General features: G+C 32.5%; 1 protein-coding gene across 1 annotated transcript in view; it reads left to right on the top strand.

Moving 5' to 3' along the window:
• Positions 1–22,141, top strand: part of LOC144858554 (small G protein signaling modulator 1-like) — a 195,265-nt gene that overhangs the window by 131,591 nt on the left and 41,533 nt on the right. Inside the window, exon 11 of the mRNA XM_078714687.1 lies at positions 7,695–8,003. Within this exon, the coding sequence (XP_078570813.1) occupies positions 7,695–8,003 (309 nt within the window). The remainder of the gene's footprint in view (positions 1–7,694; positions 8,004–22,141) is intronic.

Here is a 22,141-nt window from a genome sequence, read left to right on the forward strand (position 1 = left end):
CCACACTGATTGTATTTTATTAATAATTACAGTAATATTGTTTTCAAACATCAATAATCAAGAGACAGCACAGCCAAAAGAACAGAAGTTACTCTTCCCTGCTAGTTCACCCAGCTTTTATTTCATATACTGTAGACCTAGCCTAGACTTTTCCCTGCTGAAATTAATGTACTGCATTATCATTCTTGATAAAAAGGCAATAATTCACACGTATAAGATAAATGCAGTCAATAATAAAATAGTAAGCAATGTTGAGGAACCTCATGGTATTCTTGATATGAGAAAAGTAGAAAGACAAAAACATATGATACAAGTTATAGGTTGAACTTATTTTATTTTGCACTTATTTAAAACTAGAATATTTATCAGAATCAGTGTATTGTTTTGTTTATAAGAAAGAACTCATTAAAACATAAAGAATAAATTTATATTTCAGAATGTGTGTAACAAATTCAATGTTTTTGTACTGTACCTAAATCAACATAATAAACAAGAAATATTTCTTACAAAAAACGCTGCTCGCTTATTAACGTAACAGTTTTAAAGATATATTGTCCCTAGATACTTCAAGTGTGAAGTATCCTATTACAAACAAAAACTTTCATGGACTGTTTTGATAATAATTCAATGATTATCTGCTGACAGTGAATTACAGTATTATATAATGTCATGGGACTCATAAATACCAGAAATGTTTTGGGATTTGTCATTCAACCGTTAGACTCTTTTCCCAGACGTTTTTTGGGCTAGAGCAGCAGCGTGGAAATATAGAATATACAGCAAGACCAAATCTCAGTGTTTATTATAATTCCGCTTTCATATTGCAAATACTGTACCCTGCCAAAAATATCCACATTAATTAACTAGTAGTAGTACAAATGGTTTATTCTGTGGAGAGGAAAACAAGTTGCTTTGGATGGTTCACAATATCACCAGATATGATTTTTGAATATCAAAGCTCGACCAAGGAATGTATGAGACAAGGCAGATTTAAATTTGTTGTTATTCCTGTAATGGAAAGAATACTGTCTATAAAGCGATATATTTATTAGTAGGCTTAGAGCCAATATTAATACTGCAACACATATAGTAGGCCTATAGGCTAATTAACCAACAATAAAACAACATTACCTAACTTATTTAGGCCTATATATATTTTATTAGGTGATCATTTAGAATAAAATGATCACCTATTGTTATTGTATAAAATCTTTATTTTTTTTTGGTTATCCGCAACGAAGTTGCAGGATAACCTCTTGTGATTGTACGAAATCATCTTTTTATTTGGCTTCTTTCTTTCTGTATGATTTTTGTGGAACGCTTTTCTCTAAAACTTGCAAACATAACATTTTGTAACTTTCTCAACATATCGTCATGCACATGAAGATGTGCTGCGAAGCTTTTCATGACGTTTACAATTGCGCAACGTGACTTACGCGTGATTTAAAGATTTCCTCGTATTTAACATAGGTCGAAAACCAAATAACATTTCAAATTGAAACTTTCCAAAAGTTTAATTTATATCATGCGCTAACTTTCTATTGAAAAAAAATTGCGTGTTTTACACAAAGTTACGCGTGCACGCGCATTTAAAATTTCAAAATGCGCAAAATTATTTTCTAATCAACTTTCTACGCGTTTCATGTCGTTTTAAGCATGTAAAAAATTCCCACGCGTGCGCAAATTTTTACGTGTGCGGTGCACACATAGCATTGAAATCATATTTTTTTTGCGTGATTTATGTTTTTCCAGCCTTTTCTAGTACTTTTACCAAATTTTAAACAATTTTGACTTAAAGTTACGTCATACGAGCACGTCGAATTAGACAATTTGCGCTCATTTTTGATGAAAAAGTTCAAAAATCCGTTAAAAATATGCCTTTTTTTACAGTCGTAATTTCTAAACTACACGGTCAACTTTTTGTGGATGACATATTCTGGAAGTTGATGAGTTGTAGATATCGGATCAGGTATTAATATGGCTAACCGGACATTGTGACGTCATCGTATGGCCACACGAATATAAAATTTAGGATTTTTGTATCTTTCGTCATAGCTCATCACATTGAATAGAGCGCATCTCCACTTATTCGTTTTCCATTTTCACCCCGATTTTGATATTGTCTAGGTCAATCAACTATCTTTCGCATGAGTTAAAAATATTTTAATTTTGATGACGTCATCATGCCTAAAAATTTAAATTACGTGTGGCATTAATTTCATCTTTACAGTAAATTTTAATCTGTTATAGCTCGTAAGAATAAAATGTGATAATCACGATTAAAACGTTTTCTGGAAGCTATTGGATTGTAGATACGAAATCATGTAAAAATTTTGCCAATCGGATGTTGTGACGTCATCATATGGCCAGTTAAATAAAAAAGGTCGTATTTTCATCTTTTGCGTCATAATTCATTACATTTAAAAGAGCGAGCATCAATATTTCACGTATTCAAATTTCTTCTACACGTTAATATGTTGTTGCTGAGATAATTTTCTTCCGAAATTGCTACCTTTGCGTTTCATTTTAAAACCGTCAACATGTTAAAAATTGCAATAAATAGCGGGTCCCGTAATTTCACCTATTCTACACTGTATGTGATATGGATACAGATTATACTGTGTATACTATATATGAATCTAAATAATAAAATTCAGCAATAACAACATATCATATTCTTCAATTCAGGTCATACGTGAACACTTCCTTTTGTCCTCAACCTATCCCCTTAATGTTAATGTTGCACCACTTGCGCGGCGGATAACCAAACTCGTCAAAGTGACGAGTTACATGTCTAGTTTTCTTTTTATTCTTTCTGTACACATTTTGTGTAACAAAACAAAAAAAGTTTAATGTCAATGATTACCAAAATTTCACAATGTCTTTCAAATACTTTAACCTAGTCCTAATAAGCTTTCCAGTGTGATCACTCATCCGTGACGTCATTTATACGCCATTTTGTGAAATCACATTATCAATCATATCTCCATAATAAATCATAACATAATAATGAAATTCACTACACGTAAACTTCAGGTCAAGGGTAAAAATATTAGCAAATAAAAACGCACGCACACGTAGGGTCATGTGCGTGAAATCGCGCGTTTAAAATTTAAAAGGCTCAAAATTAAGTTTTGATCAATTTAGAGCATGAATTAGGCCATTTGCGTGTTTCAAAAAATTACTGCGCAAAAACACGTTTTTGCGCGTGCATACAAGAAAAGCGTAAAAAATCGCAATTTTTTGTACAAATAACATTCTACTCATCTTCCTTAGTACATTCACCAAATTTGAATCCATTTCGACTTAAAATAGTGCTATACGAACATGTTAAAAATGACAAAATGCGCACATTAATTGTACAAAAGTGCTAAAAATGGTAAAAAATAAGGCCTTTTTAAAATGAATAGAACTTGTCAGAATGGAAGATGATCCCCAATTTTTTTAACTTATTATGGAAGCCAATAAGTTGTAGATATAAATGTATATACATATTAGACGTACAAAATGGTATGATGTCAACATTTGGCCACATAAATTTTTAAAATAGGGTTTTTTCCCCTTTTGTCATATACTACCATATTCAACAGAGCGCAACTCGCTTATCTGTGATCGATTTTTTTAAATTTTTAATATATTCTACCTCAACCAATTATTTTTCTTATGAGTTGCCAATATTTTCATTGTGATGATGTCATCACCTTTTAAAATTTGAATAACGGTGGTTACGTAATTTCACCTACAACGTATATTTGAATACCTTACAGCTCTTCTGAAATGAAGTTGACCTTGATGTTTATAACTTATTATGAGAGCTGGTGAAATGTAGATACGAATTCATATAAAAATTAAGTCTATCGAATGTTGTGACGTTATCATATGGCCAGTTGAAGTTAAAAGGTAGTTTTTTCATCTCTTTCGTCAAAGTTATACAAATTTTAAAGAGCGCGCACCGCGCTTCTACGTGCCAAATTTTCTTCCAATTGTTATATTTTATTGCTCAATTCATTATCTTTCGATGTTGTTATCCACAAGTTTATTTTGATAATGTCATCAGTGCCAACAAATTAGAACATGACGTGTGTCCGTAATTTCACCAATGCTACACTGTATAGATATACAGTATATACTGTACATAATGTATATGGCATATAAATAGGCACAACTCAACACTATAAGCATATAATGGGATGGCATACATCAACATTTTCCGATCGTATGTTAACATACGTGCATGTTTAAAAAATATTAATGTCAATAAAATGATAAAAATGATCACCTATAATTCGTCAAAGTGACGAATTAAATTCTAGTTAAGAATTGTAAATGTAGGGCCTAACTAAAATTCCATTTGATGTTAGCCTGGTAATTTGTATTTTCATTTAAATAACAAGATAGCAACTCCGAGAGTGCATACCTCCGACTACTGTAAAATTCTCCTACATAAGGTTTCTCCGGGTCGGGAATGTATATATATTTATGTGTGTCTTAATACTGTGTGTGATTTAGGCTAATTTCACTATAAGCATGTGTATGCGAATTTGGTGTAATGGTTATGTAACCAGCCTTTCAAATAACAATAGTATCAGTTTACTAACAGAGAACAGTTTAAAAGAAATAGGTTTTTTAAAACTACTCTTATAAAAAAACTAAAAAAATTAAATCAAATTATGTTTTAAAATTACAAATCACAAATTATAACTCTTTCCTCTTGTTCAAAAATGAAGTTTTTTGGACAAGTAGTTCTCAAGAAAATACAATTTCAGTTTACTTGTTACTTTTAGACTGCTCGTGGGCTTTTGAAAAATTCTGTCCTATCTTTTAACACTAGCAGGTCTGAAAATTATACTAAAAAGTGATCCAGAATTGGGTCCGTGGTCCCAAAATTTAATGGAATGGTCCTTGACCACATATCTATCAGTGTATTTTCATTTTGGTAAAGATCTTGTAATTACTTTTTGAGTAATCCTGCTAACAAACAAACAGATACCTCTTTGGCGGAAAAGAGGAAGGAAAAATTACACTCTTTCCTGTCACGACATACAGTAACTATTACCCAACAGAATAGGAGGCCTAGCTATTGTAGCACAGCGCATCAGAAAAAGTGGGCGGAGCCTAACAGCTCGCCGACCACACTGAACCTGACTAAAAGTGGTTAAAAAATCGATTTTTGCTTTTTTGTCCCAATTGGTCTCAAATAAGAATGAGACCACAATTAATATAAGATGTTAGTTTGCTAGACGTTAGGCAATGTTGGTCTTCCGTTGTCAGTCTCATTAGGTTATTTGACAACGTCCGTAGAATCAAGTAAGTCAGTTATCTTTCGAATTTTCTTTTGTACAGTATATGGTCGAGAATACGGATAAAACGGTTTCTTGCTCTTGTTAGATCACCTTTAAACGAACAGTTTTACTTCAAGCTCTTCGAAGCTGAGGTCGATGAACGCATTTTCCTCAATACCAAAGGGATTACACTTTACTAATCCGGAAAATGAAACACGAACTCGTGGTAGTTACTTTAACCATACTTTATTAATTGGTAAAGTCTGAAATCACAAACTTAATCAAAACAAGCAAGAAAACACACACAAGGCAGCACTTTCTGCGTGGGCAAACTACCGCAATAATACTATTGTCAATACAGCATTGTAGCAGCTATAGTAAAGGCTTATGGCCAATTAGTCGTTTGAAACTCAAGGACAGTAACACTACTTAATTGTAATAACAACGTACGTAGTACTCTCATGTACCACTGTCCGGAATACGAAAAATATCTACTATTAGATAATAATAAGCGTGATTTCTTGAAGACAATAATTCTTCATTAACAACGTAAACAAAAATATTCACGTCCCCAACGTCAATGTTCGAAATCCGAATCAGGTATCTGCGTGACATAAAAAATGAGTAGGCTATAAAAGTAACTCTGTCAATTTAGGCCACCTAGGCAATGTAGCCAATGAATCCCACACATTAAAATCTATGTTTCATCACCCACAAATTGCACGACGGCATGCATACGTGATAAAAACATGGTTCCTAAGATACAACATTCTAGATGATTGATAATAATCCAGTCCACCAATATTTTAGGCCTTCTACACAGTTTAGAATTAATTTAAATATTTCATATAAATATACAGTAGGTCTATAAGTGTTGTTTCCTGCGGAGCTATAAATTCATGGTTTCATAGTTAATATGGTATGCCAAACATGCATGATATGACAGTGTGGTCAATGATTTAAAAACAAAACACAAATTTAGAAATTTAATTCACTAGTGTGTTTGCAGTATAAGTTAAATATCTTTCTTATTTTTGATAAATTGATATATCTATCAATGACAATATAATAAAGGCAATATCATAAAGGCAAAAAAATATTACTCTTTGCATTTATATAATCTTAAATTAAAACGAATAATCAAAATACATATATATTACTGTGATACTTCTTATGTACATGAAAATAATTTAAGATTGTTTTATTTTTTCCAGACTTCTCCCATTGATTCGGTTTGTCATAATGGTATTAGTGCATGTTCATTTATTGTTTTATTTGTGATACTGTACATGTATTTAGCTATATTGTTTATAACTATAAATATTTGATGAAAATAAGAAAGTTATTTTACTATTATACTGCAAATTGAACTGCAACTGAAAATCACTGTAAACACCCTACTGAATAAAATTCAGGCGTATAATAGGAATTACCAATGTTATAATCTCATTCTATTGTAGAGATTAATTTTTTTTTAAAGCAAACACCTAACATTGTCATAAACCTCTAACCATGGTACAGTCCATAATGGGTGGGTATTTTTTTTTCATCTTTTATTTCGGAAAAAAGAATACAGAGTGTCTACATTATTATAAATATAAAGAAAATATATATATATATAAATAAACCTTTGACAATTTCCTGACTGTAGGGCAGAATAACATACATACAGATTTTTTTTTTTGTCCTAGTGGTTGTCCGGGCAATTATTGTCCCACATTCATTTATGTGAAATTTAATGATTGTGCATGATTTATATCAGAATGTTTAAAATAGTTAATCGTAGTTTGCAGGTTCTTTTGGCATATGTTTTTTTTTTTAATTATTGGCACGTAAATAAACAGGCTATCATAAAAATGTTAAACCATGAATTTATAGCTCTGTGAAACATCTATATTATAGATTAATATTACATATTCTAAACAATGTAGGCATATAGCTTAATACAACCATCTAGAATGTTTAATTATAGGGAAAGTGTTAATCACATACTGAATTATACATGCTGAATCCAGTTTATAGTTAGGCTTACGTAGAAGAAACGGGCAGCTGATTTTGAGACATGATGTACGTATACATGAAATATTTCTGCAGCCTGCATTGCATGATAGCGACCACACACCCTATTAAACTACACACCTTGTCAAACTATTACCATTTTTTATTGAAATTTGTGTAGTAAAAAGGACATTCTAATTAAAAATAAAATGATGCTTCAAGCTGAAATGTGTGCTGAAAGCTGTCTATGTATAGTCAAATATCACAATTATGTAGTTTAGTTATTTTTCCAATTATACTGCGTTTGTCCGAAATTCGTCCGCGAAAAAACTGTGTGGGTATAGTAGAAGTTTTCTGGATGGTACTGTATATTTTGTCTTATTCTCAATGATGAAAGTATTATATTTTTTTCAGCGGATTGTGGTGGTACACTTGTGCTCGTTGGACAAGATGGAGTTCAATTTCCACCAATTCACTTCCCAAAGGGAGGTCATCTACTTGCCTTTCTTTCTTGCCTTGAAAACGGTCTACTACCCAGGGGTCAACTCGATCCACCTCTTTGGTCACAAAGAGGCAAGGGCAAAATCTTTCCAAAGCTAAAAAGGAAAACATCGAAGAACAACTTGGGGAAAGATTGTGTTGAGGATATGCCACAGATTTCTGAAACTGAAGAAGCTACAGACTATGTCTTCAGAATAATCACTGCATTGAAACCAGAATTTGGTGAGTACACTGTCTTAAGTAAAAAGGAATATCTTCTGTATTGAAGGAGTTTATACAAAGACATTTATTTATAGCTACTGTAATTTGAAATTTGTCGATAAATAAGTTGATCTATTATTTTTTAGTTATCTGCACCTTGGTGGATAACTCCTTGTGATTGTATGAGATCATCAACTTTTTTTTGGTTATACGCACTTGCCGGATAACCCCTTTGTTATTCTTCTTTCTTTCCACGAATTTATATATCTATAACTCTTGTCAACATAAGATTGTATAACTTTGTCAGAATATTGATCTCTAACTGTAGATGTGCATGAAACTTTGTTATATGATGTTAGAGATGTGCAGCATAAGTTTATGGTTTTTCATAGATTTCATTCATTTTGATGAACTTTAATTGCAAAATAACAACATAGGTGCATGTTAAACTTTAATAATCGTGTGAATAAGAAGTTGTGCAAAAATATACCTATTTTTAATCAGTTATAGCTCCTCATGATTACCCCAATTTTTTTTAATGTATTATGGAAACTGATGAGTAGATATCAATTCATGTAAAATTTGTACCTACGGGATGTTCTGACGTCACCATATGGCCACTCGAATTTTAAAAATAGGATTTTGTTTCGCTTTAGTACTAGTACTATCCCATTTAATAGAGTGCATTGCGCTTATGCTTAACCCATTTCACCCTAGATTTTAATATTATCTTTCTCAATTAATTCTCTTTCACATGCGTTAACAAAATTTGAATTTTTATTACATCATCATAATATAAAAAAAATTAGAATAACGTGACTTAATTAATTTTCATCAATACAGTATTTCAATCTGTTATAGTTCCTCGGAAAGAAAAGTGACCCACATGTTTAAAACTTATTATGGAAGCTGTTGAATTGTAGATATGAGTTCAACGTGACGAGTTAAAATCTAGTTCTGTATTATTCTTCTTTCCACCCTATTTTTGTGCGTCGCATTTCTCTAAAATGTGTCAACATAAAATTTTGTAACTTTGTCAACATATCAACATTTACGTGAAGTTGTGCACCTACTATTTTTTTTAAACATCAGAATTGTGCAACGTGACTTGCACGCGATTTTATGAATTTCAATGATTGATCAAAAGTCATTTTGTATTGACACTTGAATTGACACTTAAATTTATTTCAATATCAACTTTTTATTATTAAAATTTACATGTTTCACACAAAGTTACGCTCGCACACGCATTTAAAATGCACAAGATTAATTTCTAATCAATTTTATATGTGATTCATGGCATTTTGCAAAAATTTCAACGCACACAGATTTTTTTACTGGTACGGGATGCTCGGAGTAAAAAAAACATGTTTTATTATTATAATTATATTTTCATTTTGATGATGTAATCATGTTTAAAAGTGTGCATAACTTATTTTCATACATTTTATTGCATTGCACAGCATATAAGTAACGCAAAAAGTCAATTTTTTTCTATACTTATCATCTCTGTTTTTATTTTCAATCACAAAGATTAACTAGAATTTAATTCGTCATTTTGACTAATTTTTGGTGATCATTTTTATAATTTTATTGACATTATTTTTTAAACATGCACGTATGTTAACATACAATCCGAAAATGTTGATGTATGCCATCCTATTATATGCTTATAATGCTGAGTTGTGCTTATTATATGCCATATACATTATGTACAGTATATACTGTATATCTATATACAGTGTAGCATTAGAGAAATTACGGACACACATCATGTTCTAATTTTTCGGCACTGATGACATTATCAAAATAAACTTGTGGATAACAATATCGAAAGATAATGAATTGAGCAATAAAATATAACAATTGGAAGAATATTTGGCACAAAATGTACTTTTTTGAAAGATACATGATGTAGACTGTAGCATGGTGTGCGCTCTTTAAAATTTGACGAAAGAGATGAAAAAACTACTTTTTAACTTCAACTGGCCATATGATAACGTCACAACATTCGATAGGCTTAATTTTTATATGAATTCATATCTACATTTCACCAGCTCTCATAATAAGTTATAAACATCAAGGTCAACTTTAATTCAGAAGAGCTGTAAGGTATTCAGATATACGTTGTAGGTTAAAATACGTAACCACCGTTATTCAAATTTTACGTCGATGATGTCGGCACTTTTGAAATTCACATAATCAGTCGAGCGAGAGACGGCGGACCATGGCTGATGAGTCAGGCGGGGACGGATTTGTTAGGCCCTACAATTTCGCTCGGTGGCAATTAAATTTAATGTTTTAATTACGTCTGGATATAAACAATATATACACATACTCAGTTTTGTCATCGGCAATAATATATGTATTCATGGTCATTGAAACATATTTTAGACATGGGTCATTCTATAAATGGTCTTATTTGATAAATAATTACATTTTCTATATATTCAAGAAAAACAATTTTCCATTTAATACCCACTGTTCAGATAAAGTTATGTTAAGTGCCTAAAATCAGGCGAAAAAAAAATCTTTTCGCGTTTGGAAAATATTTTGTTTTATACTATTGTTTTTGAAATACAACAGTGCCACCTATTTTGTACTTTCGCGGCAATTTGAATGAAACTTTTTTATTATAAAACATATAAATATATATTTTTATAACAAGTTATCATCACAAAAACTTTTACGACCACTCATTTTTTAGATATAGAAATGTGTACTATCAGTACAGGTCAAAGGTCAATAAAAGTCATTTTCTTGGAAAAGTTTCTTTGTATTAGACTAAATAGAAACATACATCTTCTGAATAATTTGAGACTTATTTACATTTTGTACAACTGTTAGTTACAGAGTTATATGACATGTAGGTCAAAGGTCAATAATACTAAAAATAATACTTCCGGTCACTTTTTGACAAATGTTTCCATTAGGATGAATTTGGCACTAAAATTAGTTGCAGAGATATTGCCATTTTGTTTTCAATTGGATTAAAATATTCTAATTGAGGTCAAAGGTCAAAGAAAACTTTAGAAATTTGACAACATTGGTTTTATAACTAGCATGTTTAAAAATTTCTTAAACTGCAATTCTTGCACTTTTCACCACCCGAAAGGGGACAAATTGCCATTCAACTTTTCTAGACCAGAATTTTCTGTAGATTATGAATCTGGAAGGTAATCAATCAGGATAGGAAGCATTTTCAAGATATAAGAGGTCAAAGTTCAAAATTGACCAATTCAACAATGTATTGAAACACAATTTGGTCTTTTCTTACATTTTTATGATTGTATGTATCTATATCACCTTATGAAAAAAAATTCTTCACGATTAAAGGTCAAATGTCAATATTAACCAATCAACTTACCTATAAAACCAAATAAAAACTAACAATTAACATAAAATTTTATGTTTTCTCATCCTGTTAATCAATACATAATGTAAAGAGCACATACATCATTTCATCAATTGACATAAGGTCAAAGATCAACATTTCAATATGCGTATTAGGTGGTCTGTACCAAATAAATGCAAAGTTGTCCAAACTATGATATCGATGGTTTTACAAGTAATCAAATTATTTGATAGTAATTATATGTAGTAAAACCTCCACACATTATATTACACAAAATGCAATTATGTGATTTTTGTCTAGATTTGGTTGGTTGGTAGTTTACGGATTAGTTTCCATTGGTTTTTCACAGGGGCCTTGGGCCATTTAGTGGAAAAGCGTCTAAAACATTTTACTATATTATTGGTTATCAGTTTTTTTTATCCCTATTGTAATCAGAACATAAGAGATTATGTACCTACCAACCCAGAGTATAGATCAATCTGGAAATCATCCATGGTTTTCGGGACTATCCAAACACTAGCCGGTGCACCAACAGGGCATATTCATTGCTATCATTAAAATGATTCTAAATAAGATAATTTTTCTTCCAGACACTATTCTGTGACGATTTTGGTCATTACCTATAGTTCTGCAAAAAAGTTTTGATTATCTATATACATGACCACCAGGATTTGACCACCAAGATTGATTCCTGATTCTTCTTTCGAAAAAAGGAAGAGACCTAACCATTTCAGGCATTGCTTTTTTATATTAGCTGGCATTGACTTCATTCTATTAGTATCCGACTCTTGCCACTGCCAATAATGATTTTTGATGTCCCATTCATTTTATCCTTTAGTCTATCTATAATATTATGTAATGTTTTACTATGAATAAGCTTGAATTGTAATGAAAATATTTGGGTGTTTACATTCGTTAGATAGATGCATAAAGAAGAGAGTTAGATGAGTTTATTCTCCTGACACCATACTGCTAACTTTGAACAGTATATGCAACCTTATTATAAACATGTTTTGTACTGCAGTATGCACAGGAAAATGTTTTTAAGAAGATATATCAATTAGTTGTACAGAAAAACTATTTGTGGCTAGCAACCATATTGAGGCCCATACTAAAGATATGCCCTTGATAAAAATTGTGGTCTGTCTGTCTGTGTGTGGTGAGTTGTGGGTTCCAGTTTTTATTAGCCAATGAAAGTAAAAATCTAAAGCATACACTGACCAAGATTATAGATCTGAGTCAATATGTCGTCAACTAGGGAAACGGGCAATATTCTCTTAATTTTTTCAAAAGGGAAAGAAATCCTGGTGGTCCCTTATGAAAGGTAATCAAAACATTTGAAATATTGTGTTGGAAGTGATTAGTGTTATGATTAGGTATATTAATTTTAAAATGTCCGGTAGAATAGTTATGTATCGAATGGTTTAGGATAAATATTTGGTGCTGTGTTTAAGGCTGAATATATAAATGAGCCTTGTTGGCACAAGTTTATATCTTCAACTTTTAGTAAGTTTAAATTACGGAACAGGGGGATGAATGTGAGCGAGGTGGAGAGCCAGATATAATCCTGATAGCCTTTTTTTTAAGAATGTTAAGTTTATGTAGAGTGGATGTGTATGTGTTTGCCCAAACAATGTTACCATAACTCAAGTAGGGAAGAATAAGGGAACAGTAAAAAATTTGAAGGATATTGCGGGGTAAGAATGTAGATAATCTATAAATGATGCCAAGGCTTTTGGAAATTTTGATTTGAATTGAGGTTTCCATGATAGACAGTTATCATTGTTAATACCAAGACATTTGGTGGAATTAACAGAGGGTATTCATGGTTATCAATCAGGATCTTATAGGGAGAGGAGTCGATATTTTTTAGCTTTTGTGTGGTCCCAAACACTATGAAGTTGCATTTTTTATGGTTAAGGGAAAGTTTATTTGCAGCAAAGTTCTGAGAAATTGGAATGAGATTGGAATTTACGGTATCGTATAAAACTTTTATGTCTTGGTGGGAGAAAAGTATGGTTGTGTCTAAAGGAAGAAGTCAAGGATGTTAGTTGATAAGTGAAGGTCGTTAATGTATAAAATAAATAGAAGAGGACCAAGTAAGAGACCAATTGAGAGTTGTCGATTTTCAAATGCATTTACAATTTTATTAGTGAGGTCAATTAGAGCCATTGAGGTGTTGAATCATTTACGGAAACCATATTGCTTGTTGTAGAGTATGTTGTATTTGGTGATGAATGTATATGTACGGTCATGTATGACTCTTTCCAAGGCTTTTGAAAAGATGGAGAGGACTGAGATAGAGCGATAGTTAAGGGGTTCAGATTTGAAAATTGGAGTAACACGAGCTAATTTCATCCTGTCTGGGAATACTCCACTAGATAGTACAAGATTAAAAATATGACTTAAAGTTGGGTTAGATGGGAGAAAGTCTTTAAAAGATTTATGTGTATTGGGGTTTTTTTTGGCAAGATAGGGACCAATTTCAATAAACACTTTGTTGAGAGCGTTAGCAATTTTGCATGGGTCGTTCGTGATATCTCCATCACAGTTTAAGGTTGAGATAGAGTGTTCTTTATTGGATTTGTTTAGAATAGAATTGATGGATTTCCAGGTTGCCTTGACATAATTTTTGTGTTCCATGAAGGTGTTGTGATAATGTATGCGTTTGGATGTTATTGAATTTAATTTGTTTCGGTATTTTTTGTAGGCATTTTCATTTTTGTTTGAGGGGTAGTGGAGGAATTTAGAATACAGTTTTTGTCTGTGTCTTATTGACTTGAGAATACCATTTGATATCCATGGTTTTAATTTCCTATTTTTATTAGTGGTATGATTTTGGAGAGGAAAATTTTTATCGTAAATAGACTTGCGTGATTAGCATCATCAGAGCTAATAACATTGTGCCATTGTTGGTGTGTTACATCAATGCGAAATTGTTCAAGTGTTGTGGGATTGATTTTCCTGAACACTGATTTATCTTCCCTACTTGAGCCATTTGTACCATTAGAAAAATATGTAATGTTAAAAACTGGGAGATGATCGGATATATCACTATAAAGTAAACCACTAATATTGGGGTATTTGTGTTGATTTGTAATTATGTTGTCTAAAAGGGTAGCAGATATCTTAGTAATACGAGATGGTCTTTGTATACGGGGCATAAAGTGAATACTAAAAATTGAATTTAAGAAGTTTTGTACATTATTGTCGGATTCATGTTTCAGAATATCTAAATTAAAGTCACCTAGGATATATACAATTTTGTTTTCTTTTTCTAATCTGGATAACAAAAACTCAAATTGATCATTAAATTGAAGTGGATCAAGAGAGAGTGCACGATAGATAGTTCCGATAATTATGTTTTTGGACTGGGGTCTTGAAATTTTAATAAAGGTTGATTCACAAGTTGATGGTGACATTGTTATAATTGGTCAATTTTGAACTTTGACCCCTATATCTCGAAAACACTTCCTATCCTGATCGATTATCTTCTAAATTCTGGTCTAGAAAAGTTGGATGGCAATTTGTCCCCTTTCGGGTGGTGAATCCCCACTCCTGTCACCGGACTAATAGTATAATTTATAGACTAAGAAATAAAATTGAACAAACAATACGGATATAAAAAAAATCTAATTACATTTCGCTTCCCAAGGCGAGACCTTGAATGCTATAGACGCGAGCACAGACCACCGAGCCATACACCACTGAATAAAAGTTAAAGAAAAATTCCTCCATGTATTTACTATGCAGTAACCACTTTGGTGCAGATAGATTATTATATTTATTATTATTACATAGATTATTCTTCCTTCAAATTTCTGCTCAAGAACCATCTTCTTGTTTAGTTACTTCCCTTTTCCTTAATTAATTTTATATATTTAATTTTTTATTCTAAATTTGTTGTACTTTATTTTATCTTTATAAATTATATTTATTTTAATTTAATTTTTATTGTTACATGTTTATGTCTTGTTATGATGTATTTCTGTGAGGGTCCCTAATGATCAGCTTCAGCTGGATGGACCACCCTCGTAAAATATTGTTGAAATAAATAAATAAATACCGCAGTGAATCATAATTTTTAGTCACGTCCAAACGCGACTCTACAGCTCACCATGTTGGTCAGTCGTTTGGTCGGTCAGTCAGTTGGTTGGTCGGTAAACACTAACTCAAATTTGAGCCCGCGACTGCAGCCATGTATATGGCCTCGTTTACTATGCTGACATCTTTAAAAATTAGAAAAAAAATAACTCACTATCAAAATATGCTTTAACTTTAATATATGAATATTTTAAGTTTGTTTGATTGTCCAAGAAAATGTCATAGTTTAAATTTTTTTATTTAATATGCAACTAATGATGACGTAATCAACTTTTTTCTCTTAATTTCATAAGAAATCATACACTTTAAGAACATTCTAACGATCTATATTATTTTTAAATTTTAGCATATTTTCACCATTTTGTTAACTTACATGTGCGTAGCCTCTCAATTTTGATGTGCTTGTATAATGTCGTTTCAAGATAAAAAGTGAATAAAATATGATGAAATTACTAAAGAAAGGTTGTAAAAAAGAAATTGGGCAAAAAGAGTGTGTAGCAACGTTTAACACGCAGTGCACGTGCAAAAATCTGTGCACTCATTGCAATTTTTAAATGCTTATTAAAATAAAACAAATTTTGAAAATTTTGAAAATTTTAAGCATGCGTTATATGCACTAAGCACGTAATTGTATTGCCATATGATGAAATATGACCTGAAATTTATGAGTACCTAATTTGGTTTAATTATGATACATGCTTGTGAAGATATGATTACAAACGGGATTTTGTTAAATTTGTTATTGCACACCATGAAAAGATAATCACATCGATTCCTGGCCATAAGAAATATCATGATCAATCGAAAAGTGGGTGAATTACAGTACAGAAGAAAAACAAAAATATCAATCCACGTGCATTGCATGTTGGGATTTATAGCGGGCTGCTAAAATTATTAGAATCGAATTATTTTTCACATTTTTAACCGTTTAAAGACGAAAAAAGTTATCTCAATACGATCATATAGTATTTATTTTTTTTTACATTAAATGTAGTTTGTGACCTTAAATTAGATTTAAATAATGTAGGGAATGGGACTTTAACACTTTGACTGCCAAACACGAAGATCTTCGTGTTTGGAAACACAATGCCTGACTGCCAAACACGAAGATCTTCGTGTTTGGAAACACAATGCCTGACTGCCAAACACGAAGATCTTCGTGTTTCACATTTTTTTACGAAATCCGGTAGATAGGTTAATTATTGGTATATCCTATAAATATGGACACTATATTCTGTCTGGACCGTCAATATTTTACTATTTGAAAGTAACTAATCTGGTTACGAACGACTGTCAAAATGGTACCTGTCGAAATAACATACACCGCGCATCACAGTAGCGCGTAAAGCGATGGCTTGGCACATTGTGTATCGGTCACGCGCTAGCTATGCCGCTGAAGCATTACAAAGGTTTTTGTGGATTGGCATGTATGTTTGTTATCTGAATAAAAAATAATGGAGTCATTTTCAATATGAAGTCTTTAATTTTATTATTGATTATTGTATGTATACCCTAATTGTTTTGGTGTTTCACTGTAAGTGACCGAGTTTCACGCAACAAACTTGTTTAGAAATGGTATGGATATTATCATCAGTTTACTAGGCCTAGGCTAGTAGTACTAGGCTAGCCTAGGCCTAGTCGTAAAATGGTTCCGGACCAACTTTAGGCCTGGTTAACTAGGCCTGGTGTCTTGACTATGTGGATTTTTGCGAAACATTGATGTAAGATTTATGATTTATAAAATGTAATTTTTCGATAGTGATAACTTGTTTTTATAGGCCTATCGGTGCCGTGTAAGTAACTTTTTCGTTGTTTGTTGATCTCACCGGGCGATATTTTCATATTGTGATGTCTTGCACAAAATCGCGAATATCTCGACTTTCTTGCGCGAAACTACGAAAAACTCAAAAAGTGGGTTACTTTTATTTTACTATTACGATTTACATATTGCGATTTGAAAATCGTTCTTGGTACCATTGTAAAGCTAAAATCTTTATGATTATTTTAGTCTAAATTACATATAAATCAGATCACATACATAGTTTCAATCAACTTTAATAAAAACATCGAATTGGGTTAAAAACGCTGGCGGTGGCAGTTTCTAACTGGAAAAACCTCTGGCAGTCAAAGTGTTTGTATTAATTAATAATTACAAAAAAATATAAACGTTGTGGTGGTTTATCGTTCAAGCCTGTAGCCAGGATTTTTACAGGGGGGTTCTTTTTTTCCCAAAAAAGGGGAAACTTCTCACCCTTATGGGAATTACCCTCCGGTGTAACCTCCCACCCCCACCCATTGACTGCCTTATAAGATTTAATATCAAACATGTATCAAAACACCAATGCTGTTGGTCCAGTCACAAGAGCACCCCCATCCCCTAAGAGTTTCCTGGCTCAGGACCTTGGCCCCACCATGGTTGGAGCTGAGGTAAAAAAAATTTGAAAAGATAGAGCACTAGATGCTTGGAAATTAGTGTTATACTTTGAAAATATCAGGCTATGTTTGGTAGAAAATATGCCTGATAGCAAAGATAGTGTAGTAGGAAGATGTTACACTTCCTATTCGATCAATGCAAATAAAAACGAGACACTATGGGCGCCTATTTCAAGGGCGCCTCGCATGTCGAGTAGGGATACGGAAGGTTATTGTATAGGAAATAGGCTATTATAACAGAAGAATAATATGACTGTAAAATTAAGATTTAATATGAATTAACATATAAAATGTACTGTTATCTTTATAGAAAGTGCAAATAAATCATATTTTTATGTTTTGGAATACAAGTTTGTGTTTCAATTACCTGGAATTGTTTAGGTACCTGGAATATCTACCATTTTTTATTTCTTTTAATTTTAATGTTTTTATTTGCAAATCAACTGAACTTTTTTTAAATTATTATTATAATTTACATTTAACTGTTTATCATTGGACAGAGATAGAGAATTTAATACCTAGCTCTAGAAACACTTCTTCATCAGAGTGAATAAATATATTAGGGGCCAGCTATTAGTGGTAATAATAATAGGCCTACAATGTGTATGCCTATATAATAATTGATTTAAAGTATGGTTTATTTCTAAATGGGTAATAAAAGTAGGTAGTATGGCATGTGTAATCAATCAATATTTATTGTAATCAATAATATTATACAAATAGTCGATCTGTCTATAAATAAGGGGAAACATATACTAATACAATGAATACGGTACCATTAGGCCTAACATTATAGGAATTTAGGACTACGAGTATGTTTTTTTACTGAAAAAACAATTATTGTTAATTATCTATTAATTTTTACTAATTATTATATTATGCTTGTAACACTCCGAACTTTCGTGCATTCATCGTAATTTTATATGCCATGATTTATGTAATGTCTAACATTATTGATAATATTAATTATAAGCCGATGAGTTCATTATTGGTAAGGTATATCAAGGAAAAAATATCCGTGGGGAGGCCTACTTTACCCCATTTTTATTATACTACCCTTATACAAAATGTTCAATAGAATCTATATATAGAAATTTTAGAATTCTATGTTAATCTATAAAAACAGATAATTTCTATAGAAATGAATTTACAGATTCTACCCCTAGAGTTTTATAGAAATTGCTTTATTGAAAATATTGAAATTGCAGAAGAATTGCCAACAACAATACTGTATACTGTACAATTTGCATTATGACTTCAAACTTGACTGGGGTTTACCAAGATGGGTAAGAGTTTTTATGGGTACGGGTTGGTTTGGGTACGAGATGACCAGCATCCATTCATGAATGCGTCTACAGGCGCGCGCGTAAGCCTCCTCCTGATCCTAGCTCAGTGTTTACAGTCATGTCATGCCAAAACTAACTCCAAATAAATGTATTAACAATTAAAAATATCCAAAAACAGTATGAAAACATCATATTCATTTTTAACTTTGTATAATAAATACAAAGAAGAAGTTTTTGTGGCTTATTTTTACAATTTATTGCTGAAAACACCATTTTTGTTGGGCTTTGCCATTGCGTTCCTCATGTTTCAGATTCGTCTATCCCTACTCGTCGTGAGAGGGCGCCCTATCTCGAGCAGTGTAATTTTTGAGCGAAGTGTAACATCTTCCTACTACACTATCTTTGCTGATAGATACTGTACACCGCACCAAAGCCAACTGTTGCTGTCCGACATGACTGCATGTTTCAGTCCATCACGTAAGGAAAAGGCAGAAGAGCACTAAATTGCTCTCCTTGTTTACCACCCCCCCACCCAACCACACCCTTGCTGGATACAGTCCAACAGTCGTACAAAAAACAAGAAATAAGGTCATGGCCTAACTTGGCTGGGAGTCATTGGCCAACTAGGTCTACTTGACCTGGCTGGGCTAGCCTACTATTTTAGGCCTAGGGTTAGCCTAACTAGCTAGGAGAGAGTAGGCGGCTAGCCTAGCTAGGCCTAAATAATCGGAAAATGTGGAGTTATTTACCTGTATTTTACTAATACAAATCTAACAAGCAATAGTCAACAAAATATTGATAATAAGTTACAAAGTATCATTTTAAAGTTAATATTGTGCCTTAAAAAGGGTTATTTGATTGTATTAAATACTGTATTGTTTTTATTAACTATATTTTTTACATAAAAATTGCTTTGTTTAGTAAAAGAAACCATTTGGTTGGTACTTGTTCTGCTTGCTCTAGAGGTGTTTCTGTGCATTGGATACACTGTAAGGTGGTAATATCTATATATAAATTATGGTTAATTCTGACATAGGCGAGCACAATGCAAAAACTTCGGTACAAATCTCCGCCTTGGATACCTACCTTATCTATCTCAGATGTACCGCGAAACGTAGATTTGATAACATTAATGTGCAGTTCGACGCTATTTTTCCATATTTCTATCTTAGCAAGATATTATAAAGAGTTTTTTAACAACATTTATGATTTCAACAGTAGATTTTCTACTCAATTTCAATTCTTGGCGGTCAAGTTATTTCCGGGTTTATGATAAGTTCATCTTGCAGCAACTTGGTTTCAACTATTTTCTCTCTTTTATACACAAGGGAGCAGTTAAAATAATAGATTTGACCCTAAAGGTGACTGGAAACAGGCACTTTCCATCAATCAATACAGTGTCCCTTTGGAAGACGGAAGAAAAAAACAGATACTATAGTAGGACTGGAGCTTAAGTTGGCCATTAGTCATAGCCATTTTAGTTTTTTGTTTATTTTAGGAACGTATATATTAATACTTATTAGGATGATATTTATTTGAATAAACGCCTCTCCAATAAAACATCACTTTGAATAATAATCACAAATCGCATTTGTTATTCTTTTTTACCACTTTTCATATCTATTTGAGGATTTCATTTGATTATAAATGTTACCATATTATTAAAACTAAAAAATTTAACATATCCCTCGAATAAGCACCTCCCTCAAATGAACTCCGCCTCCCCACCTCCGCCCTATAAGGGCCCTACCAAATAATAAACACTATACTTTAAAATGTTATTAATCATCTAAGACACTGTGAAACAGAGTAGTTTAGTTTTACGAATGTCAAGCATTTTCAATAATGGTAACCGTCAGAAAACGTACAAGGAGAACATTATCATTCCGAGAACCATCGTCTACACTTCCTAGAGGGGGAGCGAGCGAAGCAAGCTCACCCTCTAGTGGAAGTAAATTGGCTCTTGAAAGCAGGCAGGGGAATGGGGAATCGCGACGCTGCTGGTTTGAGGATCGCTTTCGGAAATTCCCTTTTATTGTGTAAAATGATGTAAAATCACGAATTTTCTTTGTAAAATAAATTTGAAAATGGAAAATACACTGGAAACGGCGGGATTACTAGCTATATACGATCTTGCTATTTAGCTGGCTATACTACAGAAAAGGCAAAACATCATCATAATGGGCTAGGCCTATGCCTAGGCTAGTCTGGTTTGAAAGGGCACTTCAGGAAAAGGGGGGTTCGTTCGAACTCCACGAACCCCCCTGGCTACGGGCTTGTCATTACATGTACTTTACTATTTCAATCAAATAAATCAAATGAACTTGAAAATAATAAAAATGTGGTTATAAACTTACAAATTATGTATTATTATTTTCCTACGGTTTCGACCATGTTAAAATATGTTTTTTAACTGCTTAAATGTACAGTGTATACAACGTTTATTTTTAGAAAACCCTATTCCGAAATGGAACAGTCCACGTTTACATCAACAACATCGTGCCATGTGTTCATGGAGAATGCTAGGCCGCATGGCTTCATCGCCCTCATATAGAAACGAGGAATGGATAATCGGGAGCACATACAATCGGTCCAAGTTTTTGATGAGTAACAAAGAATATTTAGTGTGTTAGGCTGGGTTTATTTAGGTGAATAGGTGATTCTTTAGGCCTAAGTTAAGTTTGTTATTTATTGGCCCCTCTGATCTCCATGCTCATGATCGAAATAATGACGTTCGTGTGGGGAAGTAGTGTACTATTTTTACGATACTTAAAGCAAAGATAGTGTACTGTAGTTAGATATTACTACTGTATTTAGTTCTGCGGTCACACGATGTGTATTTGAACTTTTATTGCATACGGAAAAGTCAATTTCGGAAAAACGGAATATCAGCGCCTAGACGCTTCACTGCAAGACAGGGTTTTCAGTCGCGTATGGGAAGAACAATAGAAAGCTCCTCTAAACTATGATTATCTGAATTA

The sequence above is a fragment of the Antedon bifida genome, chromosome 2 (genome assembly GCF_963402885.1).
Source record: "Antedon bifida chromosome 2, ecAntBifi1.1, whole genome shotgun sequence".
Classification (NCBI taxonomy): domain Eukaryota; kingdom Metazoa; phylum Echinodermata; class Crinoidea; order Comatulida; family Antedonidae; genus Antedon; species Antedon bifida.